Raw genomic sequence first — 20,077 nt, forward strand, 5'->3', positions numbered from 1 at the left:
GATAGGTGAAATGTGCAAACGTTTCCATCCTTGTACAGCGTAGTGAAAACGATTAAAATCAGGGGGAAAAGTTGTCCTTTCCCTCGTCCTTCACATCCCGGATCACTGAGAGTTCTGCAAAGACGCCAGCCCACCCCGCTGCAGACCGGCTCCTCCAGCCCCGGCCTCCTCCGGAAAGGACTCTGTGCGAGGTCCGGTCCTTGCGTCAGGAAACCCTCCTGGTTTGGTTTCCTGGGCTCGTACTCTAGTTGGATTTTGGTTCTTTGCTTCTAAATTTAGCTAGCTCAGGGTTTTCCTTTTCTTCTTACATTTCGATCTCAAGTTTAATATTTTCCCCACCCTGAAACTGATTTCCTCCTCTAACCCGGTTAGACAATCCTGATCTAAGCGGGCGTGGGTGCGTTTAAGAAGGAGAAAGAGGAGGAGAAAAAGATGGGAGAGAAGAGACTTTGAGAGAAGTCCATCGTGTCAGAGGAGTCAGGGAAGGGTGAAGAGAGAAATTAGAAGGGAGAGAGATGGAATATTGTTTTTACCAGACATAAGATCAGCTCTGATTAGCCCTTGGTTGCTTTAATGGGAGTGTAATCTGGCAAGAGCATTAGGCAGAATTTGGTATCTACAATATATATACATATATAACATTTTGCATATATGCACTATACATGTTATAAAACCACATATTTATGTAGTTATAGGTGTAATTATATATGTTAGATTTGATAGCATGTTGATTAAAGAGTTTCAAATTTATGTTTATGAGAAATATTGACCTGTACTATTCCCTTGGTATCAAAGTTATCATGTAATCATGAGTTAAACAATGCTTTTTTTTTTCTTCCTAGTTAAAACGGCTTGTGAAAGATTGACATTATTATTTGTTGGAAGAATTTTCAAGTGAATGCATCTAGACCGAGAGGAGCATATGAATGACATTAAATTAAATGATGGGTTTAATTTCTGTAAATGGCACAGAACAGCTGAAATTTCCTGTTGCTTTTTATATCAGTAAGTATGTCCTTTTATTTTATAATGAGTGTATCCATTAAAAAATAAACCCATTTGATAAAGTGTTTCATATATCTTACATCAACTGTCTCAATAATGACCTGAATACAAAGGGAAAAGTTCCATAGCACGTATTGAATGCTTACCTTTAAAACTCACCTTTAGTTTTTAACATGGAATATGGTCTTTCTTTGTATTTGTAATATTTGTAGTTTTGATTATTGCAAGTTGGTTATTTTGTAGAATGTTTTCTAATTTGTATTTGTTTGATGATTCCTCTGAGTGAGACTACACATTATCACCAAAAACATAAAAGTATAAGCTGGCATCACCTTAGCACATCATTATCTAGGGAAACTTATGTCTCGTGTCTTAGCAAAATCTGTAGTATGGACCTGGTTAGGGTTAGCTATTTTTCCCTTTGTGCAACCAAATCGCTTAGTTTTTAGAGTTTGCTGTATTTTTTTGAATTGAGTATTTCTTTGGAGATGAACATGGTTTAAGTTAAGGTACCTAAAAAGATAGCAGCTTCTCCCCGTCGGGGAATCGAACCCCGGTCTCCCGCGTGACAGGCGGGGATACTCACCACTATACTAACGAGGAGTAGGCGAGAGATCGTTCTTAGAAACTCTCCATGAAGTTACTGCTATCCCTGCTCGTTTTCTCTATGCAAGGTGAGTCAATACACAAATCGAATTGGTTCCCATCTAGTCCGAGTCCATCGGCTCCCGTTACTCCCTCCCTGTGAGAACCGGGGAGGGGAAAGCGCCCCTCCCCATAATGAAGCTGCAAACACCGACTGCTGACTTGAGTTCCGCTAAAAAAAAAAAAAAAAAAAGACAAAACCAAAACGCTCGTGGTGAACCCATTATCGTTTCTCTGCATTTCATCCAGCGAGAGTTCGCTTTACATCACATCTAAATCCTGTTTTCCGGTGAAACGAAAGTTGCATTCAGAATAAAACGCTTCGTAGTCGGCAGGATTCGAACCTGCGCGGGGAAACCCCAATGGATTTCTAGTCCATCGCCTTAACCACTCGGCCACGACTACATAAGAACTATTTATGTTGTTCAAATCATCAAAGGGAAATGCCACCAGGTGGTCTCTGGCAAAACGGAAGAGAAAACAGATAAAGATGGTTTTGAGGGCCTGGAGCTATCCTCTGCAATTTCAATAGAAGCCCTATAATGACGTGCAACCGTAATAAAGAAAGCTAGCCTTTCTATTAGCCACACCCTGGACCGCATTGTAAGAGGAGGCTTCGTCCTCTAGTAACACTGTTCCTGACAACTAGAGGCCTCTATTTCCCTCACCAGACACCTCACAAAGAAGTGGAACCAGACCTCCATCCTAGTTCTAAGTCTCACACATACATCTTTTCCTTGATGAATACTTAGGATTTTCAGGAGGGGATATGCTTAATTTGTATCATGTGGAGGATCGGAAAATAATAGAGAAAAGTTTCTGCTCTTAAGCTCCTGTCCAGAATCATCTCTCTGCTATCATCATTCCACAGGGAAGAGTCAAACCCTTTGCTTCTGCACATGCTTTGCATTTCATGGTGCACTTTTACAACTCCAGCCTGGGTAAAGACAAAATTTACCATATTTTCTATACCTTTTCTGGCATTCTAGTGGTGTAGGCTAAAAACTCTTGGCCATGAAATTTTCCAGAGACTTTTAGGAGCATAGATTACTGCAATTGGCCTTTTGTCTAATTCCTGGAACTATATACTAATATAAAAACAGAGGGAAATTACCACAAATAGACAAACCACACAGTCTATATAGAAAAATGAGGAAGAGGGAAAAGGAAGAAGCTGAGAAGAAAAAGGAGGAGGAAAGAAACAGGGAAGGAAGGAGGGATAGAGATTTTTTTTTCTTAAAAAGATTCAAAAGCAGATTATAAAAAAAATTCAGTGGTTTTATTAAGAAACATTCTCTGAAGACACCAAGTAGTTTTGATAGGGTTTGCCAGATGTTCATACGAATATAAACTATGCTATTGAATGTTGTTGTCAATATTGTTGGACATGGTGGGTTATATATATAATCCCAGCACTGGGAAACCGAGCTAGAAAGCTTCCTAGTTATTATATTGTTTTAAACATTCTTTGACAAGGTACGTCTAGTTCTCTCTATCTATCTCCTTATGAAGTGTTTTAATTTATAGCTGTGTTTTTGTTTGTTTTCAGAAGTACTGGGCAGGCACTGTGCCTCTTGAGCCATGCCCATTTTCTCCCTTTTGAAATGAGATCCTGAGGGTGGCAGAGTGCCTGCTTGTAGAACAAGCCTTAAATTCAAACCCATCCATACATATGTATTTTGTAACCTGAAGATAAAGAGTCTTAGACTTTGCTGCTTGGGGCTGTCTTCTAATTCTAACCCCCAGATCTGAGGTTCCTGAATAGTTATGATTATAGGCATGAGCCACTGGAACTCTGCTCCTAGCTCGTATTGACAACAACAAAAAAATCATGGTGAAGTACTAAAGGACTATCCTAGACTGAATAATTAACTTCCCCACTGCATCAATTCAATTCTCCTCCGGTATGATTTTAATTGTTATGCGTTTTCAATGTGCTTTTATCCCCTTTTACTTAGTATCTTATTACAGTGTGTTTCCTCACAGCTTTCTTTCCTGTTCCATTCATGCCACGTCTTCTTGTATCTACTACCTAACGGTCTTTTTCCTTTACCTGTGATATTCAGGCACCAGAATGTCCAATTCTAGGGCTTTGTCAGTCAACAAGGTGAGCACCTGATCTTAGCTCCAGGATGCAAATATTGGTGACAAGCACAGAAAGTGAGCAGACCACACCTTTAAAATATAAAAACCTATTTGTTGGAGTTTTTCCATATATATTTTTTATTGTAAAAATACTGTACAGAGGGGTGGAATTTTTTTAAATAAGAAAGACGTACTGATAGATTTATGGTCTTGACCAGGATTTAAAACATAACAAAGGAATAGAGCTCAGATTAAAATGCAGGCCAAATAATAAAGCATTGGGTTATGAAATGTTTGCATTTTAAAACTAGAAGCATATAAATGCGTGCATATATTTATATATATATATATATATGTATAAAACTTTTTTTTTTGTCTGCTGTGGGTCTTGAACTTTGGGCCTCCCTGGGCCCATCAGCTCAAGGGAAGCGCTATATCATTTGAGCCACAGCACAACTTCCGGTCTTCTGGTGATTATTTGTAAATAAGAGGCTCACAGACTTTCTTGCCCGGGCTGGCTTTGAACCACGATCCTCAGATCTCAGCCTCGTGAGATTACAGGCGTGAGCCACCGGCGCCCGGCTAAATATGTATACTTTCAAAGATCATTCAGTCAGAGAAACGAAGCTGTCACCACTCACAATCCAAACAAGCGGAAGCAAATTCCTGGAGAGTGAGACTATTTGTACTCTCCCGCGACGGGAATTTACATTTTGGTAGCCTGGGAAATGTAGTTCAAGAAATTTGCGTGGTGCATTCTGGGAGCTGTAGTTTTGTGTGCGCGGCCTAATATAGACGGTGGGTGGGCGGGGTCTCAAGACCGGAAGTGACTGTGAAGCCCACGGTGGGTGTGGAGAGAGGTTGCAGCTGAACTGGCCGGGTAGGTTTAGCTCCCTTCTTTAAGGTGTGCTAACTAACCCACTGCTTCCCGACTCTGGATCCTAGTGTGTGGATCACTCTGGGACGGGAAGCCAAATTCAGGTATCCACCGTGGCAAACGCCACTCCTCTCGGCTTGTGACGTCATCCTTTTGGCTTCGCGTGACGTGGCCTCTGCCGGAGGAAGCCGGGGAGTCCTCGAAGGGGGCGCACCTCGCCTCCTTCGGTGCGTGGCAGTCCCGCCCAGATGCCTTGGAGGGCTTTGTTCTTTTGTTCTGTTCTACGGGGAAGTCGGATGCCACGCCTCGCCCGACCTGTCCACCTTCCAACATTGACCTTCTGCAACAGGTGTGACCCACTGTATCCGAGCCCGCGGGGCATGCGAGGTGCTGGGGGGCACCAAGGTAACGGGCCAGATCTGTGGGCGCCCGTGGCCAGATTCTTGGGTGGACACCGAGGGATTTTGGATCGAAGGTTGGACTCCACGCGTGTTTTTGTTGATCGCTTCCCTAGTGCTCTCCTGGGCGTCCCCTCTTGGTCAGTCTATAGGGCTCCGAGGTGTGATTCTGTGACGTATGTTGCTGACTTCATCCTGTGTCTGTTAGGACAGCAACCGCAAAGTGCTAGGGGGCAACTCTGCACCGGGAGCTGGACATCTGAGCCTCAGACCTCAGTATCGGCCCGACGCTGTATTAGGGAGCCTCGCCCAAGTTCCAGAGGAACGTGATGAGCTCCTGAAATGGAAGGTAATGAGAACTGCTTTGGAAAAAACAGGCGACAGAGGCTAGGAGAACTGCTTTGGAAAAAACAGGCGACAGAGGCTAGGGTCATGAATGGAGGACCTAGTACTTGCAGAGCTTGAAAAGGAGGGAGGAGGGAACCGAGTGCTTAGGGTAAGTAAAGAAATCCCGTAACAATTAGTCCAATGGGAAGTTGTTTCTGCCTTCTGAACTAGGGAAGAAAAAGAAGCAGACATTCATACTATAAGATCCTCAAGTGATTTCTCTTTATTAGTATTTTAGAATGGTAATTTTGTAGTTATCCATCTGTTCGATGCAAGAATCCTTGCAGATGGCTATTTGTCAAGCTTATTCCAGAAGTATGGCATTAAACTCGCCATTTTGAATACATCCCTTATTTTAGTTCCTTATATTAACCAGAAGTGCCTGTTTCTGTAACTTCTGTGTTTAACTTAGTTCTTAGCTTCAAAAGCACGAGACATCTTTCAATTACTGCCCTTATGTATGAAGTCAGCTGATAAAACCACTTTTTTTTTTAAAAAACAGTTATGAGCCTCAATTCTTCTTTTTTTGGGGGCCCGGTCCTAGGGCCAGAACTCTGGGTCTGGGTGCTGCCTCTCAGCTCTACCACTTGAGCACACCACAGCGCCACTTCTAGCTTTTTTCCTTTTTTGCTTATGTGGTGCTGAGGAATCCAACCCAGGGCCTCAGGCATGCAAGGCAAGCACTCTACCACTGAGCCACCTTCCCAGCCCTCAAGCCTCAATTCTTTTGAGGGATTCATGTGATACCTCTTGAAACTTCTCCGAAAACCCTTGCTTATAGCATTCATTTTTCTTTTACTTGCATTTTTCTTTTACTTCAGTGCCTAAAATTAAACATAGTTCTTTAGATGTCCTTTTTTTTTTTTTTTTTTGGTCAGGGTCTGGTTGCTGCCCATGACCGCTTTCACTCAAGGATAGTGTTCTACCACTTTGAGCCACAGTGCCACTTCTTGTTTTCTAGTGGTTAATTGAAGATAAAAGTCTCATGGATTTTCCTGCCCAGGCTAGCTTTGAACTACAGTCCTCTCAGCCTCCTGAGTAGCTACGATTATAGGCCTGAGCCACCAGTGCCCAGCTGCTTTGTATTCTTGACAGCAATTAGTTGTGGGTTTTTGTTGTTGTTTGTTTTTTGTGTTGGTTCCTGGGCTTGATCTCAGGGCCTGGGCAATGTCCCTGAACTTTTCTGCTCAAGGCTAGTGCTCACCACTTGAGCCACAGCTCCACTTCCAGCTTTTTTGGTGTTTAATGGAGATAAGATTCTCACAAACTTTCCTGTTCGAGTTGGCTTCAAACTGTGATCCTTAGATCTCAGCCTTCTGAATATCTAGGAGGATATGAGTCACCAGCACCCAGCAACGATTGGTGTTAACTGTGCCTATTTAACCTTATTCTATTCGATACTATGTGTTATTGTGATATTTAATTTGCATTAATAGCGAAGTTTAAAGGTCTTTTAGCAGACTTTTAGAGAGTCATCTATATTTCTGTTTTTTTGTTTGTTTTGGTAAATCATGGAGCTTGAATTTAAGGCCTGGTTTCTGCCCCTGAGCTCTCTTGGTCAAGGTTAGCACTTTGAGCCACAGCTCCACTTCCAGTTTTTGAGTAGTTAAATTAGAGATAAGAATCTCATTGGGAATTTTCTGCCTATGCTTCCTTTGAACCGTGATCCTCAGATCTTAGCCTCCTGAGTAGCTAGTATTATAGGCATGAGCCACTTGTGCCTGGATTTGTATGTTATTTGCGTAGCAAAGAAAAGGCAAGACATATTTTGCCTCACTTAGTGAGGAATATGGGTTTAGCTGTATGAGCCATGTCGTTTGTATCTAGGAACACAACTGAATCTTAAAACAATACAAGCTCACATTTGTAATCCTAGCTATTCAGGAGGCTGAGATCTCAGGATTGCAGTTCAAAGCCAGCCTGGGCAGGAATGTCCATGAGATTCTTATCTCCAATTAGCCACCAGAAAACCAGTGAGCTGTGGCTCAAGTGGTAGAATGCTTGCCTTGAGCTGAAGAACTCAGGAAGTGGGGCCAGGCCCAGAGCCCCATGACTGACCAAAACAACAACAACAATAAAAAACAATACCTCTTTAGCCCACTGAGGAGGGTCCCACATAATAATTACTGTATGTCTTTTTAAATTCTGAAATACAGAGAAAGTGACCTAGTTTCTGTTATTTCTAATAGAAAGATATAGTATGGCTTATTCTGAGAAGCTTAATTTGGGCAGAATTCGTTGTGTCATCATCTTTCTCCTCTAGATTTGTCCTCTGCCTGTCTTCCAGAAGGACATACCCTACTCCCATCAGCCAATTTTCAGGTAAGTTGAGATTTCCTGAAGTACCATTTTACTTCTTGGGGGGGGGGGGGTCCGGTCATGGGGCCTGAACTCTGGGCCTGGGCGTTGTCCCTCAGCTCTTCAGCTCAAGGCTAGCACTCTACCACTTGAGCCACAACGCCACTTCCGGCTTTTTTTCTTTTGCTTATGTGGTGCTGAGGAATTGAGCCCAGGGCCTCAGGCATGCAAGGCAAGCGCTCTACCACTGAGCCACCTTCCCAGCCCCCTTTCTTTTTTTTTTTTTTAAATGCAGTATGTTTATCCAGAACAGCGTTGGCAATTTATTTTGAGCTCCCATCTGCTCTCATTCTTGGATCTGCCTTTTTCGATGGTTCTATCCCTGGCCTTAGGTAGTTTCATCATACCGACACATGACTAATACTTCACTAGATATTCATAAGTGTTAGAAATAGCTTGGGATATTGGGGTATTGTGTAGGAATAAAGACATCAACTTGAAATAACTTGGCAAGGCATAGTTTTCTTCTGCGGTAGGGTGCACCTGGCAAGCAAGTATAAAGAGCAGGCAGGCTGCTCCCTTTTTATCCCTAACCAAGCATGCCCCGCCCCTCTGCTCACATTGGCTTAGTTCAGGTTCACACTCTGCAAAAGGATCCTTAATTAACAGGTTGTAATTAAAATTTAAGGAGCTTCCAATAGAATGTCTTAATTAAAGTGCTCAGGAAAAAGATATCTGTAATTAAAATGTAATTAGCAAGGGCCCAAGCCACCTGGCCAAAGCAGGAACCCTTCAGAAAAATAATTCTCAAGATTAACAGAAAGGAGGCAAACTACTCTGATAGAAAAGACACTTTTTTCCGCAATAAGGAAATCTTTGCAGTTCCTATTTCTCCTTGTGTAACTTTCTCTTCTCCAGTAGTCTGTCTTGTGAATTATAATTATCTTTGATTTCCTCAAAGTCTCAGTTCTTCTTCATTTCAGACAATCTACTGACATTTGATTTTGAACAGTAAGTTTGTTGAGGCTGATCCAATGTAACCTTCCTATAGGGCTGTGTTTCTGCGAGTCATGACCAGCCTTGAATTGAGTAATCCACTGGAATGACTCACATGACTTGGCATAACTCATAGCTAAAAATTGCTGCAGCAGACTTGCAATAAAGATCAGGAGGAAAAGAATATTCATAAGCAGAGTGCAGAAAATCAGGTGCAGGCTTTCAGGTTTTCCCTCTGTGACAGTTGTTCAAATGTACTTTTCCCTCTAGCTATGGATCTACTTATACCCTGAGAAGCCTGTTTAAGTTTTGGAGTCTCTCAAGAGTTCTTAAGGGGAATTGATCACATTGCCCTATATTGATCACATTGCACTTATACCTGCCATATAGTCAGTTGTGGTACAGACCCCATACTACTAGGCACCAGCTACACATCATATTTAAAACTATCCTAGTGCCCCACAAACACAAAATAGCATTGTTACTTGGATTGATGACTGTAGCAATCCACAAGCTATTAAGAGCTTGTTCAGAAAACATAGATTTAGACATCCCTGATATTTAGCAAAGATAGACTCAAGTTAGACTCACCTTACCCCTTAAGTGTGCTAGAACTCTTTATGGAGACTGATTGTACATTTCTAAGCTTTGCATTGTTATTTCATGCTGGTAATAATATTGTCAAAGGAAGTTATATTCCAACAGATTTTTGGAAGTCTTCCTCTGTGGAGCGCTCTTTTCTCCAGGGTATGCCAGTCAATTTCCAGCCTCGAAAGTTCTAAGTTGCCACTTTGGCCCCCTCATCATAGCAAGACAATTGCTTTGCTAGAATTCTCTCTCCTTATTCTGCAGTCTGGACAGAAATTCAGGCAGAGAAACATTGAGAGGATGGTGGAATTTACAGAAATCCATCTCACGTCTCTCATGTTTGCTATTCAAACACTTGCTCAGTGTTATTGCATACGGCAGGAGACCTAGTCCTGTTAGTCTGTTGTGGTTAGATGCATATTTCTAATGCTTTAATATAGTTTACCATTTAAAAATACAGTTAAAGCCGGGCGCTGGTGGCTCACGTCTGTAATCCTAGCTACTCAGGAGCCTGAGACCTGAGGATCACGGTTCAAAGCCAACCCGGGCAGGAGAGACTGTGAGACTCCTATCTCCAATAAACCACCAGAAAACTGGAAGTGGCGCTGTAGCTCAAGTGGTAGAGCGCTCGCCTTGAGCTGAAGAGCTGAGGGACAGCGCCCAGGCCCAGAGTTCAAGCCATGGCTGACCAAAAAAATAAATAAATAAAATAAAAAAATAAAAATACAGTTAATGCACAGTGTCAAATATTTAATAAATACAGAAAAATCAATTTTCCTTGCACTGCCTCCAAATCCTATTTCCCAGTCCCCTGATAATGTTTGGTTGGGTATTCTTGAAGAATTCTATAATGAGGCACTATTTTCATGATTTTTACAAAGGAAAAACATGCCAGCATCATTTTTACCTTGTCCATATTTTGTAGTGCTTCTGTCAGTATTGCTAAATGTTTGGTATTTCAGGAATCAGTGACATTCAAGGATGTGATCGTGGACTTTACCCAGGAAGAATGGAAACATCTGGATCCTACACAGAGAGATTTGTTCAGGGATGTGGCCTTGGAAAATTATACACACCTGGTCTCAGTTGGTAAGGATGACTTCCCTGATTGAAGACAAAGGAGTCTGGTGGTGGAGGATTCTCTTTTGTGTTTAAATGTGTTTCACATTTAAAGTTTAGGAATCAAGAGTTGCTAAATAACACACAAAGATTTGTATTTTCTACTCCTTTAAGGAAAGGAACAAGCCACGCGCCATGGCTTATGCCTATAATCCTAGTTATTCAGGAAGCTAAGTATTTTTTTTTTTAGGGGTCCGGTCATGGGGCCTGAACTATGGGCCTGGGTGCTGTCCGGCTCTTCAGCTCAAGGCTAGTGCTCTACCACTTGAGCCACAGCGCCACTTCCGGCTTTTTGTCTTTTTGCTTATGTGGTCCTGAGGAATCGAACCCAGGGCCTCAGGCATGCAGGGCAAGCGCTCTACCACTGAGCCACCTTCCCAGCCCCAGGAAGCTAAGTTTTAAACTGATTTAAAACCAGCCCTGGCAGAATAGTCTCTGAGACTCTATCTCCAATTAACAAGCAAAAAATGCTTGCTTGGAGGTATAGACCAAGTAGTAAAACACCAGTAATGATTGAGAAAGCCAAACAATAACACAAGGCCATGGGTTCAAGGCCCAGTGTAACACACACACACACACACACACACACACACACACACACACACACATACACACACGCATGCATGCATGCACGCATGCACGCACGCACACCAGAAGAACAAACGTGATTTTCTTGAATCTAGATCGGTTTCTAAATTGTACCACCACATCTGGGAATTGGCAATACTGAAGCTTTGTATGTTATCAGTCCCATCATATTTGGCCTGCTTTTTCCTTTTTGCAGACAGATTTTTTTTTTTTTTTTTGTCTCTCTGAGCAGGACTCCAGGTTTCCAAACCTGATGTGATTTCCCAGTTAGAGCAAGGGACAGAGCCATGGATTGTGGAGCCAAGCATTCCAGGAGGTGCTTTTGGAGGTGAGTATCAGATTTGAGCAAATGGGTACCACTGATTCCAATTGCCAGTCTGGTAAGAAAGGATTTTATACATTTATGTGTACACTACTCTTTGAAGTGTCTCCTATAGAGAAATGAGAAATCCTCTATTCTAGACTCTCATGTTGTATCATGTCACTGATTGTAGCAATATAGATTTTATTTTTACATTCCTCAAGAAAAGGTGTCCTTCTATGCCTTTTTTCTAAAGCAAACCTCATGACCTGGACTCTGGATTCCATCTCTTCCCATTTCCTTTGGGACCTTTTTTTTTTTGTTGTTGTTATTGTAGGGCTTGAACTTAGGGTCTGGGCACTGTCAAAGCTAGTGCTCTACCATTTTGAGCCACCGTTCCACTTCTGGTTTCTTGGAAGTGGGGATATATCTTAGGGACTTGGGCTGGCTTTGAACCATGATCCTCAGATCTCAGCCTCTGGAGCAGACATGGGCCACTATCATTGGGTCCTTTGTGACTTTGATCTTATAATTGTCCTCTCACTTTTTGGCTCTGACAATTTCCTATTTTGAATTTACAGGCTCTATTACTGTTACCATCAAATAAATAGCCTGTCAGTGTTGACTACTGTGTGTTTAGTTGGTAGCTTTCTGATCTGGGTAACACTCTACTTCTTGATTATTTACTTTTCTGTCTTCTTGTTTCTTCTACTTCTACTTTATGTGTTTGTTGGTAAATTTAGTTTTATTGATAAGCCTTCATTAGTACGTTTGTGTGTGTGTGTGCGTGCGTGTGCGTGCGTGTGTGTCTACATGTCTATAAATATTTTCTTTCTTTTGGTACTGGGGTTTGAACTCAGAACCTCACCTGCTAGACTGGTGTAGTACTGCTGAGCCATGTCTGCAGCCCTGTTTTTCACTGTTATTTTTAAGATATACCATTGCTTCCTGCCAGGCATGGGCTTGATCCATACTCTACCTATTCTAGGCTTCTCAACATTGTGCACCCTTGTATCCAGATTCCTTTTCTTCCATTTCTCCTGGGCAGGACTGATACTAAGATCCCCCCAATCTCAGCCTCTCTTGTAGCTTGAGATTACAGGCACACACCACTGTGCCTGCTGTGGTTTGACATGAAGTCTTGTGAACTTTTCTACTGAGCTGGTCTTGAACCATTCCCAGCCTCCCAGGTATCTAGGATTATACCTGAACCCCTTGTTTGTGTCTCAGTGTACTATCCATCCCATCACCCTCAACACTATTAAGGATCTCTTAACCTCTGCTCTTTCCTCACATTCATTCTTGTGGCTTCTTTTCCTTCATTTGAGCTGATATTTTGTATCTTTTAACAACCTGCATATCCTCGTACTTCCGATATTTTCCACTTTCAAAAATCTATTATAGTCCAGTCCTTCATTTCATTTCCTAATTCTTAAAATTCCTAGACTTAAACTTGTCTCCCTCCCCAATTATTTCCTCTACTAATCACAAATGGCTAATTTCTAGCAATGATGCAGCCTTTATTTCAATATTCTGAGCTAACAACTATGAGAGACTTAGCCAACTCCTTCCTATTTGTTATGTTTAAATCATGATTTCTTAGATTTTTATTTTGTTGTTCCTTATCTAAGAACATCATCTCTAGGGTCACCCTCTCTAGGGTCACCTCTAACTATCTCCTTAAATGTAGTTTCCTTACTTGATACTTTATAGTATCTATAAAACTGACATAGGTATTCTCCTGTCACTTGTACAATTTTTTTTTTTTTTTGATAGTTGTGCGGCTTGAACTCAGGGTATGGGTGCTGCACCTAAGGTCTTTCGCTCAAGGGTAGCATGCTACCACTTTGAGCCACAGCTCCACTTCTGGTTTTGTGGTTGTCAATTGGAGATAAGGATCTCATAGCCTTTCTTGCTCAGGTTGGCTTTGAACTGCAGTCTTGAGATTTCAGCCTCCTAAGTAGCTAGGATTAAGGCATGAGCCGCCAGTGTCCTGTCACTTTCACAATTTATTTATTCTCTTTAGTTCCTTATAACTGTCTCCTCAAATAATAGGGCTATATATCTAAAAATACTCAAACACTCCAGGATGCTTTTTAGTTGTATTAGATGGTTCTCACAGCCGGGCACCGGTAGCTCAAGCCTGTAATCCTAGCTACTCAGTAGGCTGAGATCTGAGGATCACGGTTCAAAGCCAGCCCGGGCAGGAAAGTCCATGAGACTCCTTATCTCCAATAAAACCGGAAGTGGTGTTGTGGCTCAAGCAGTAGAGCACTCGCCTTGAGCTGAAGAGCGCAGGGACAGCACCCAAGCCCAGAGTTCAAGCCCCACCACAGACCAAAAAAAAAAGATTCTCACAACAGCAGTTTTTTTCTTCCTTTTTTCCTCCTTTCCTTTCTTCTTCCCTTCTTCCCCTTGTCCCTCCCTCCCTTCTTCCCTCTCTTTCTCTCTCTTTCCTACTCTCTCTCTCTCTTTCTCTTTCTTTGTCTTTCTCATGCTCTCTCTTTCTTTTCTTTATGTCCAGAGAATATTGGCATTTATTTTCTTTCAGAGTGGAATACAAATTGTGTGGATGTTTCTACAAAAGTGCTGCCTGTAGAATCAACAGTGGAAAAACACAAAAAATATGGTTCTGGGAGTTCCAGTGTCCTAGAAACTTGGGGATCTGAAGGCAGTCTAGAGAGTCAGCAAGCAAACCAGCCGATATCACCAAGAGAAATAAAAGTAACTAAAAAGGCAATACCCACTTGGGAGAGGAGCCATGTAAATAGTGAATTTGCAAAAAGCGGCAGTGTAAATTCAAGCCTCAGAACACAGCAAGAAATATCTCCAGAACAAATCTCTACCAAAAAAAGTGTCAAACAAAAGTCACACCCTATTAAAAAAGAGAAGTCTTGTAAATGCAATGAATGCGGTAAAGCTTTTAGCTATTGTTCAGCTCTCATTCGCCATCAGCGAACACATACTGGAGAAAAGCCTTACAAGTGTAATGAATGCACAAAGGCTTTCAGCCGTAGTGAAAACCTTATAAACCATCAAAGAATGCATACTGGAGATAAACCATACAAATGTGATCAGTGTGGAAAAGGTTTCATTGAGGGTCCATCTCTTGTACAACATCAAAGAATTCATACTGGAGAAAAACCCTTTAAATGTGATGAATGTGGGAAAGCCTTTAGTCAGAAGACTCACCTTGTTCAGCATCAGCGGATTCATACTGGCGAGAGACCATATACTTGTAATGATTGTGGGAAAGCCTTCAGTCAGAGAGGCCACTTTATGGAACATCAGAAAATTCATACAGGAGAAAAGCCTTTTAAATGTGATGAATGTGATAAGACCTTTACCAGGAGTACCCACCTTACTCAACATCAAAAAATCCACACTGGAGAGAAAACCTATAAGTGTAATGAATGTGGAAAGGCCTTCAATGGGCCCTCAACATTTATACGTCATCATATGATTCATACTGGAGAAAAACCATATGAATGTAACGAATGTGGGAAAGCCTTCAGCCAGCACTCAAACCTCACTCAACATCAAAAAACACACACGGGCGAGAAACCATATGATTGTGCAGAATGTGGAAAATCTTTTAGTTATTGGTCATCCCTTGCTCAACATCTGAAAATTCATACTGGTGAAAAACCATACAAATGCAATGAATGTGGAAAGGCCTTCAGTTACTGTTCATCCCTTACTCAGCATCGGAGAATTCATACTCGAGAAAAACCCTTTGAATGCAGTGAGTGTGGGAAGGCTTTTAGTTATCTCTCCAACCTTAATCAACACCAGAAAACTCACAGCCAAGAGAAAGCCTATGAATGTAAAGAATGTGGGAAAGCCTTTATTCGGAGTTCCTCTCTTGCTAAGCATGAAAGAATTCATACTGGTGAGAAACCATATCAGTGTGATGAGTGTGGGAAAACATTTAGCTATGGCTCATCCCTTATTCAGCATCGGAAAATCCATACTGGAGAAAGACCTTACAAGTGTAATGAATGTGGGAGAGCCTTCAACCAGAATATACACCTTACACAGCATAAGAGAATTCACACAGGAGTAAAGCCTTATGAGTGCTCCAAGTGTGGTAAAGCCTTTCGACATTGTTCATCCCTTGCTCAACATCAGAAAACACACACAGAAGAAAGACCTTATCAGTGTAATAAATGTGAAAAGACATATAGTCAGAGCTCCCATCTGACGCAGCATCAGCGAATTCACACTGGAGAGAAGCCCTATAAGTGTAATGAATGTGACAAATCCTTTAGCCGGAGCAATCACCTGACGGAACACCAAAACACTCACACTGGAGAGAAACCTTATAACTGTAATGAATGCACGAAAACATTCAGCCAGAGCACATACCTTATTAAACACCAGAGAATTCATTCTGAGAAGAAACCTTTTGGATGTAGTAGTTGTGGAAAATCCTTCCGGTATCGTTCTGCTCTCAACAAACATCAGAGACTACACCCTGACATGTCTACACTAGAAACATCATGAATTATTTTGCTTTGCCACTTGTTATGCACTGAAGAATCAGCGGATTGAGAAACTGCTTAGATATTTTAACTTTTTGCTATCTCACTATGAAGTGGAAAATACATTGTGCCCAACAAATTATTATTGACCAATTTTGTGACATTGGAAAAATGGAACTATTTTAAGCTTTCTGAAATGAAAAGATTTGGAGTAGATGTTTCAAAGTTAGTTTAGAATTTTATACTGTTTTGTATATTTACAGTATGTTCTTATATAGGTTTGTTATATATTGCCATTTTGTGCACTGCATCTAGAATATGTATGTTTATGCATGTTTTGCTGGTAGAAAGAGCTTGTGCTTCAGTAACTATGAATCCACTATACTCCTGTCTTAATGCACTTGTTTAGATAACTGGCTCCTAATAAAAAGAATTATAAAACATCCTCAAAATCAAGGGTACATAATAGCCTAACTTATTGAGTATTAAAACTTTGTGTCTAGGTGCAGTGTCCATGCCTGTAGTCCTAGCTTGGCGGGACACTGAGTTGGAAGGATCACTTTGAACTCAGGAGTTTGAGTCTAAGCTTGGCAACACACTGAGAACTTGTCTGAGAGCAGAGGATACCCAATAATATTTTTATTTCTAGTATGTTGTAAAATCCTAGATATCACAACTGCAGAACTACTTTTATAGTTATACCAATATTATTTAACCTTAGATGTTCATAGGAGTTACCTGGTGTCTTAGTTTGGGTTGATGTAACATATTACCATTGATGCTGGGCATTGATGACTCACACCTGTAATCCTACTTACTCTGGAAGCTGAGATGTGAAGATCTCAGTCCAGGCAGGAAGGTTGTAAGACTTCAATTAACCACTCAAAAAAAAAAAAAATAATAAACTAGAAGTAGAGCTGTGGCTCAAGTAGTAGAATACTAATTTTGAGCTTCTTAGGGATAGTACCCAGGGATAGTCAAGCCCAAGAACTGGCATGCATGTGCGCGTACTTGTCTGTCTGTGTGTGTGTGTGTGTGTGTGTGTGTGTGCGCACGTGCACACACACACACACACATACACATTACCATTAACTAAATGAGGTTCAAATAGAAATTTTCAGTCTGGAGGCAAGGAAGTCTTAAAATTAAGGCACTGGTAGATCTGGTGTCTGATGTAGACATCCATCCCATGTACTTAGGGTCAGTTGGCTTCTTCACCAAAGTGCAAAACCTAAATCACAGTGCAAAGTAATAGTCACTTATCCTAGCCAGTTTCAGTAGCAGGTGACAGACAGTGCAGTAACATACTGGAGAAGTATATTCCATATTGCATATGACCATTTGTCTTGTGGCTGTGTTCAGTAAACAGCAAAAAGTGATGGGTCCCTTGTATTTTCTCCATACATCATGTAGTTCTTTATCTGGTTAGCGCAACTGATAAATTTTTAGCCTGGCCTTGAATATGAAGACCTCTGAAATTGGGGTTGCATAAGAATTACTCATCATAGAAATGAACTTTTTAGACTCCACAATTGAAAAAAAAAATCAGTGCAGTTCTTTTTGTTTTATATAAATACCTAGTGACTGAACTGCATTGGAATAGTGTCACCTCCTTAAATGGAGATTCCAGATAGGAAGAACAGGTGGATTTAGAAAACTGTGGCCATTTAAGAGTCAGTCCCCCCCCTCGCTTTTAATCCTGGAGCTTGAACTCAGGGCATGGGCACTATCCTTGTCTTTAGCTCAAAGCTAGCAGTCTACCACTTGAGCCACAGCTCCACTTCTGGCTTTTCTGGTGCTTCATTTGGAAATGAGTCTTGATCTCATCCTGAGTAGTTAGGATTACAGGCATGAGCCTGTAATTTTAATAAATTTTCGTTAATAAAGTTTTTCCCCCCAAGTGGTAGAGATCTGCGTAGAATTGTTAAAGGTAACGAGATATATCACTAAAAAGGGGGAGACTGAAAACTGAAGAATATGAGAGCAAAAATCATACAGAAGGCAGGAAAAAAGTGGTATCTGTTACAAAGTTGCAATGGATATTTGCTAAGTAATTAAGAGATGTGAAGGACAGAAGGTTGTGGGTGGAGAGCAGATGACAGGCACATTTTAAAGGCGGAGGAGGAGAGGAACTTTTGAAACAAGAAACATGGAAGGACAGGATTCATCAGTGGGAGAGGAAAAGCACAGGCAGAAATGTATTACTCCCAGACATGGGGCTATCTGCCGCTTGATCTCACGATTCCAAATAAAAGGCAGGATGTTTGCTAGATGATTCATCTTTACAGACATCAATTCTAGAAGCATTTACGGAGAAACTACTCTGTTCAGGGACATTGATGATATTCAGAATGAGCTGAGACCTAAGAGTATCAATTGCCAAAGTTATATATGTATCAGAGTTGGATTAGGTGAAGGGTTGATAGATGGTTTGTACCTCAATGTACTTTGTGTCTTCCAGCACACACAAATGTGCTTGAAATTGGCAGAGGCAACATGTATGATACAGAGAGGTCTGTGTAGTCAGAAAAATAGGAAATCTGAAATAGGGAAGGAGTATCTGAAAAGAAAGTAGTCTGAATGTTAAAGTAAAGAAGGAATGATCTGGGAAGAGTTGAGATTTGTTAAGATTCAGAAGTACTAGGGGAACATAAAGAGGATGAGTCCAGGAAAGGGAGTATTGAAGACTATGAAAAAGAGAGTGAAAATGGAAATGTCTTCTGAAAGAGGCCTAGGTAACATGAACATGAGGCAGCAGAGGATTAGCTAGCCTCTAGGCTAAGCAGAATGCTGATCTATGTTTAAACAAATTTGAGTCCAGTCGTGGGGCCTGAACTCTGGCCTGGGTGCTGTCCCTCAGCTCTTCAGCTCAAGGCTAGCGCTCTACCACTTGAACCACAGCGCCACTTCTGGCTTTTTTTTCTTTTTTGCTTATGTGGTGCTGAGGAATCAAACTCAGGGCCTCTGGCATGCAAGGCAAGCGCTCTACCACTGAGCCACCTTCCCAGCCCTAAACAATTTTCTTGCAGAAAATTCACAGTAGTATGATGAATGTCCATGTATCCATTATCCAAATTCAACAGTGATCAATACTTTGCCATTCTTGTTCAGCAATCCCTACTTTTTTATTTATCCCTGGAATGAGTGCTTTGTTTTGTAATGGGGACTGAACTCAGGACTTCACACTTTCTGGCTTGTTTGCTTTCTTGCATTCAACTGCTTGAGTGCACCTCCATCTCCCTGGAGTATCTCACAGTAAATGTAGACACTGTTGACTTGTTAGTATTTACCTCATAACAAGGATGTTTTTCCTTTAAACATGACCATAGGTAGGGCACAAAATTAGTTCTTAGGTATCATTGAAAACTATATTGTAAAAGAATACTAATATGAGAAAAATTCAAGATGAATATAGGTAGTAAATTTTTGTTCAGTATGAAACATTTTTGTTACATATAAGTGATATATATAGTTTGTCTCTGATTCTATTTAGCATATATTGATATGAACATACAACTATCCAAAAGAAATGGGCTGGTTTTTGGCTCAGTGGTAAGGCAATAACCTAGCAAGTGCAACGTCCTGGCTTCAATCCCCAGTGACAAAACAGAAAAGACCCCCCCCCAAAAAAAAAAAGTTTAAAAAGCGTAAAAAAAAAAAGCGTAAAGTAAAAGGATGATAAAAGAAATATACAAACATGCCCAGGGGTTATCTGAATTTTTTTTTTTTTCTTTTTAGTTCCTTATGCTTCTCAGGGGCCTGGAGTTGGAGGGGTGGGGCAAAGAAGTATTAATGGAATGGGAAAATCTATTTTCTAGTGACTCGTTTTTCAACTCACAGCCCACAAGTCAGAAAGTGTAGATGATACACTGTTAGTGAAGAGAGTCCCTTAGCGAAATGAGTCCCTTCCCAGACCATAGTCCACTCCTTCCCTTCTCCACAGCTCAGCATGCCCCCTTCCTAATCAACTTCCAGCCCCCTTTACCTTGGGATGGCACTTCTCCGGGGCAGCTACCACTATCTAAGGCAACAAGAGCTTCTAAGAGTGACCTTCAGGTCTGGGCAGTTGCAGGACCCTTATTTGGATAGCAGCCATCAATCCTAGTCCGATATGATGAACCCCTGGCCACACGGCCCGTCCACACCACGGTCTCCATCTCCTCGCCCTCCTAGCCCTTCCTGAACCTCCTAGGTTATGTAGGTCACCCCAGACTAGATGGCCGGTGCTGCTTCTCATTCCTGCCTTGTGAGAAGGGGTCTTGCCAGCCCCTTTCCCGGCAACAAACCTTTCTTTGTTCTCTGCACC

At 41.5% G+C, this 20,077-nt stretch overlaps 1 protein-coding gene and 2 non-coding genes across 4 annotated transcripts; 1 reads left to right on the forward strand and 2 right to left on the reverse strand.

The window, feature by feature from the left end:
- Positions 1-1,536: 1,536 nt before the first annotated feature.
- Trnad-guc lies at positions 1,537-1,608 on the reverse strand. The gene has a single exon. It is a non-coding gene; the product is annotated as a tRNA-Asp (tRNA).
- Positions 1,609-1,973: 365 nt separating this feature from the next.
- Positions 1,974-2,055, reverse strand: Trnas-aga. The gene has a single exon. It is a non-coding gene; the product is annotated as a tRNA-Ser (tRNA).
- A 2,544-nt stretch (positions 2,056-4,599) lies between these two features.
- Positions 4,600-16,215, forward strand: Znf184 (zinc finger protein 184). 2 transcript variants are annotated; one of them, XM_042684377.1, is made up of 6 exons: positions 4,600-4,615; positions 5,219-5,359; positions 7,661-7,719; positions 10,242-10,368; positions 11,219-11,314; positions 13,839-16,215. In XM_042684377.1, the coding sequence occupies exons 2-6, from the start codon at positions 5,353-5,355 to the stop codon at positions 15,791-15,793; spliced, it is 2,244 nt and encodes a 747-aa protein (XP_042540311.1). In that variant the 5' UTR covers positions 4,600-4,615; positions 5,219-5,352; the 3' UTR covers positions 15,794-16,215. The 2 variants fall into 2 exon arrangements, with proteins under 2 accessions (XP_042540311.1, XP_042540310.1); XM_042684376.1 differs by lacking the exon at positions 4,600-4,615 and adding an exon at positions 4,820-4,961.
- The last annotated feature ends 3,862 nt before the right edge of the window (positions 16,216-20,077 follow it).

The sequence above is a fragment of the Dipodomys spectabilis genome, unplaced genomic scaffold (genome assembly GCF_019054845.1).
Source record: "Dipodomys spectabilis isolate Male_0828 unplaced genomic scaffold, ASM1905484v1 ptg000085l, whole genome shotgun sequence".
In the NCBI taxonomy this organism is placed as follows: Eukaryota; Metazoa; Chordata; class Mammalia; order Rodentia; family Heteromyidae; genus Dipodomys; species Dipodomys spectabilis.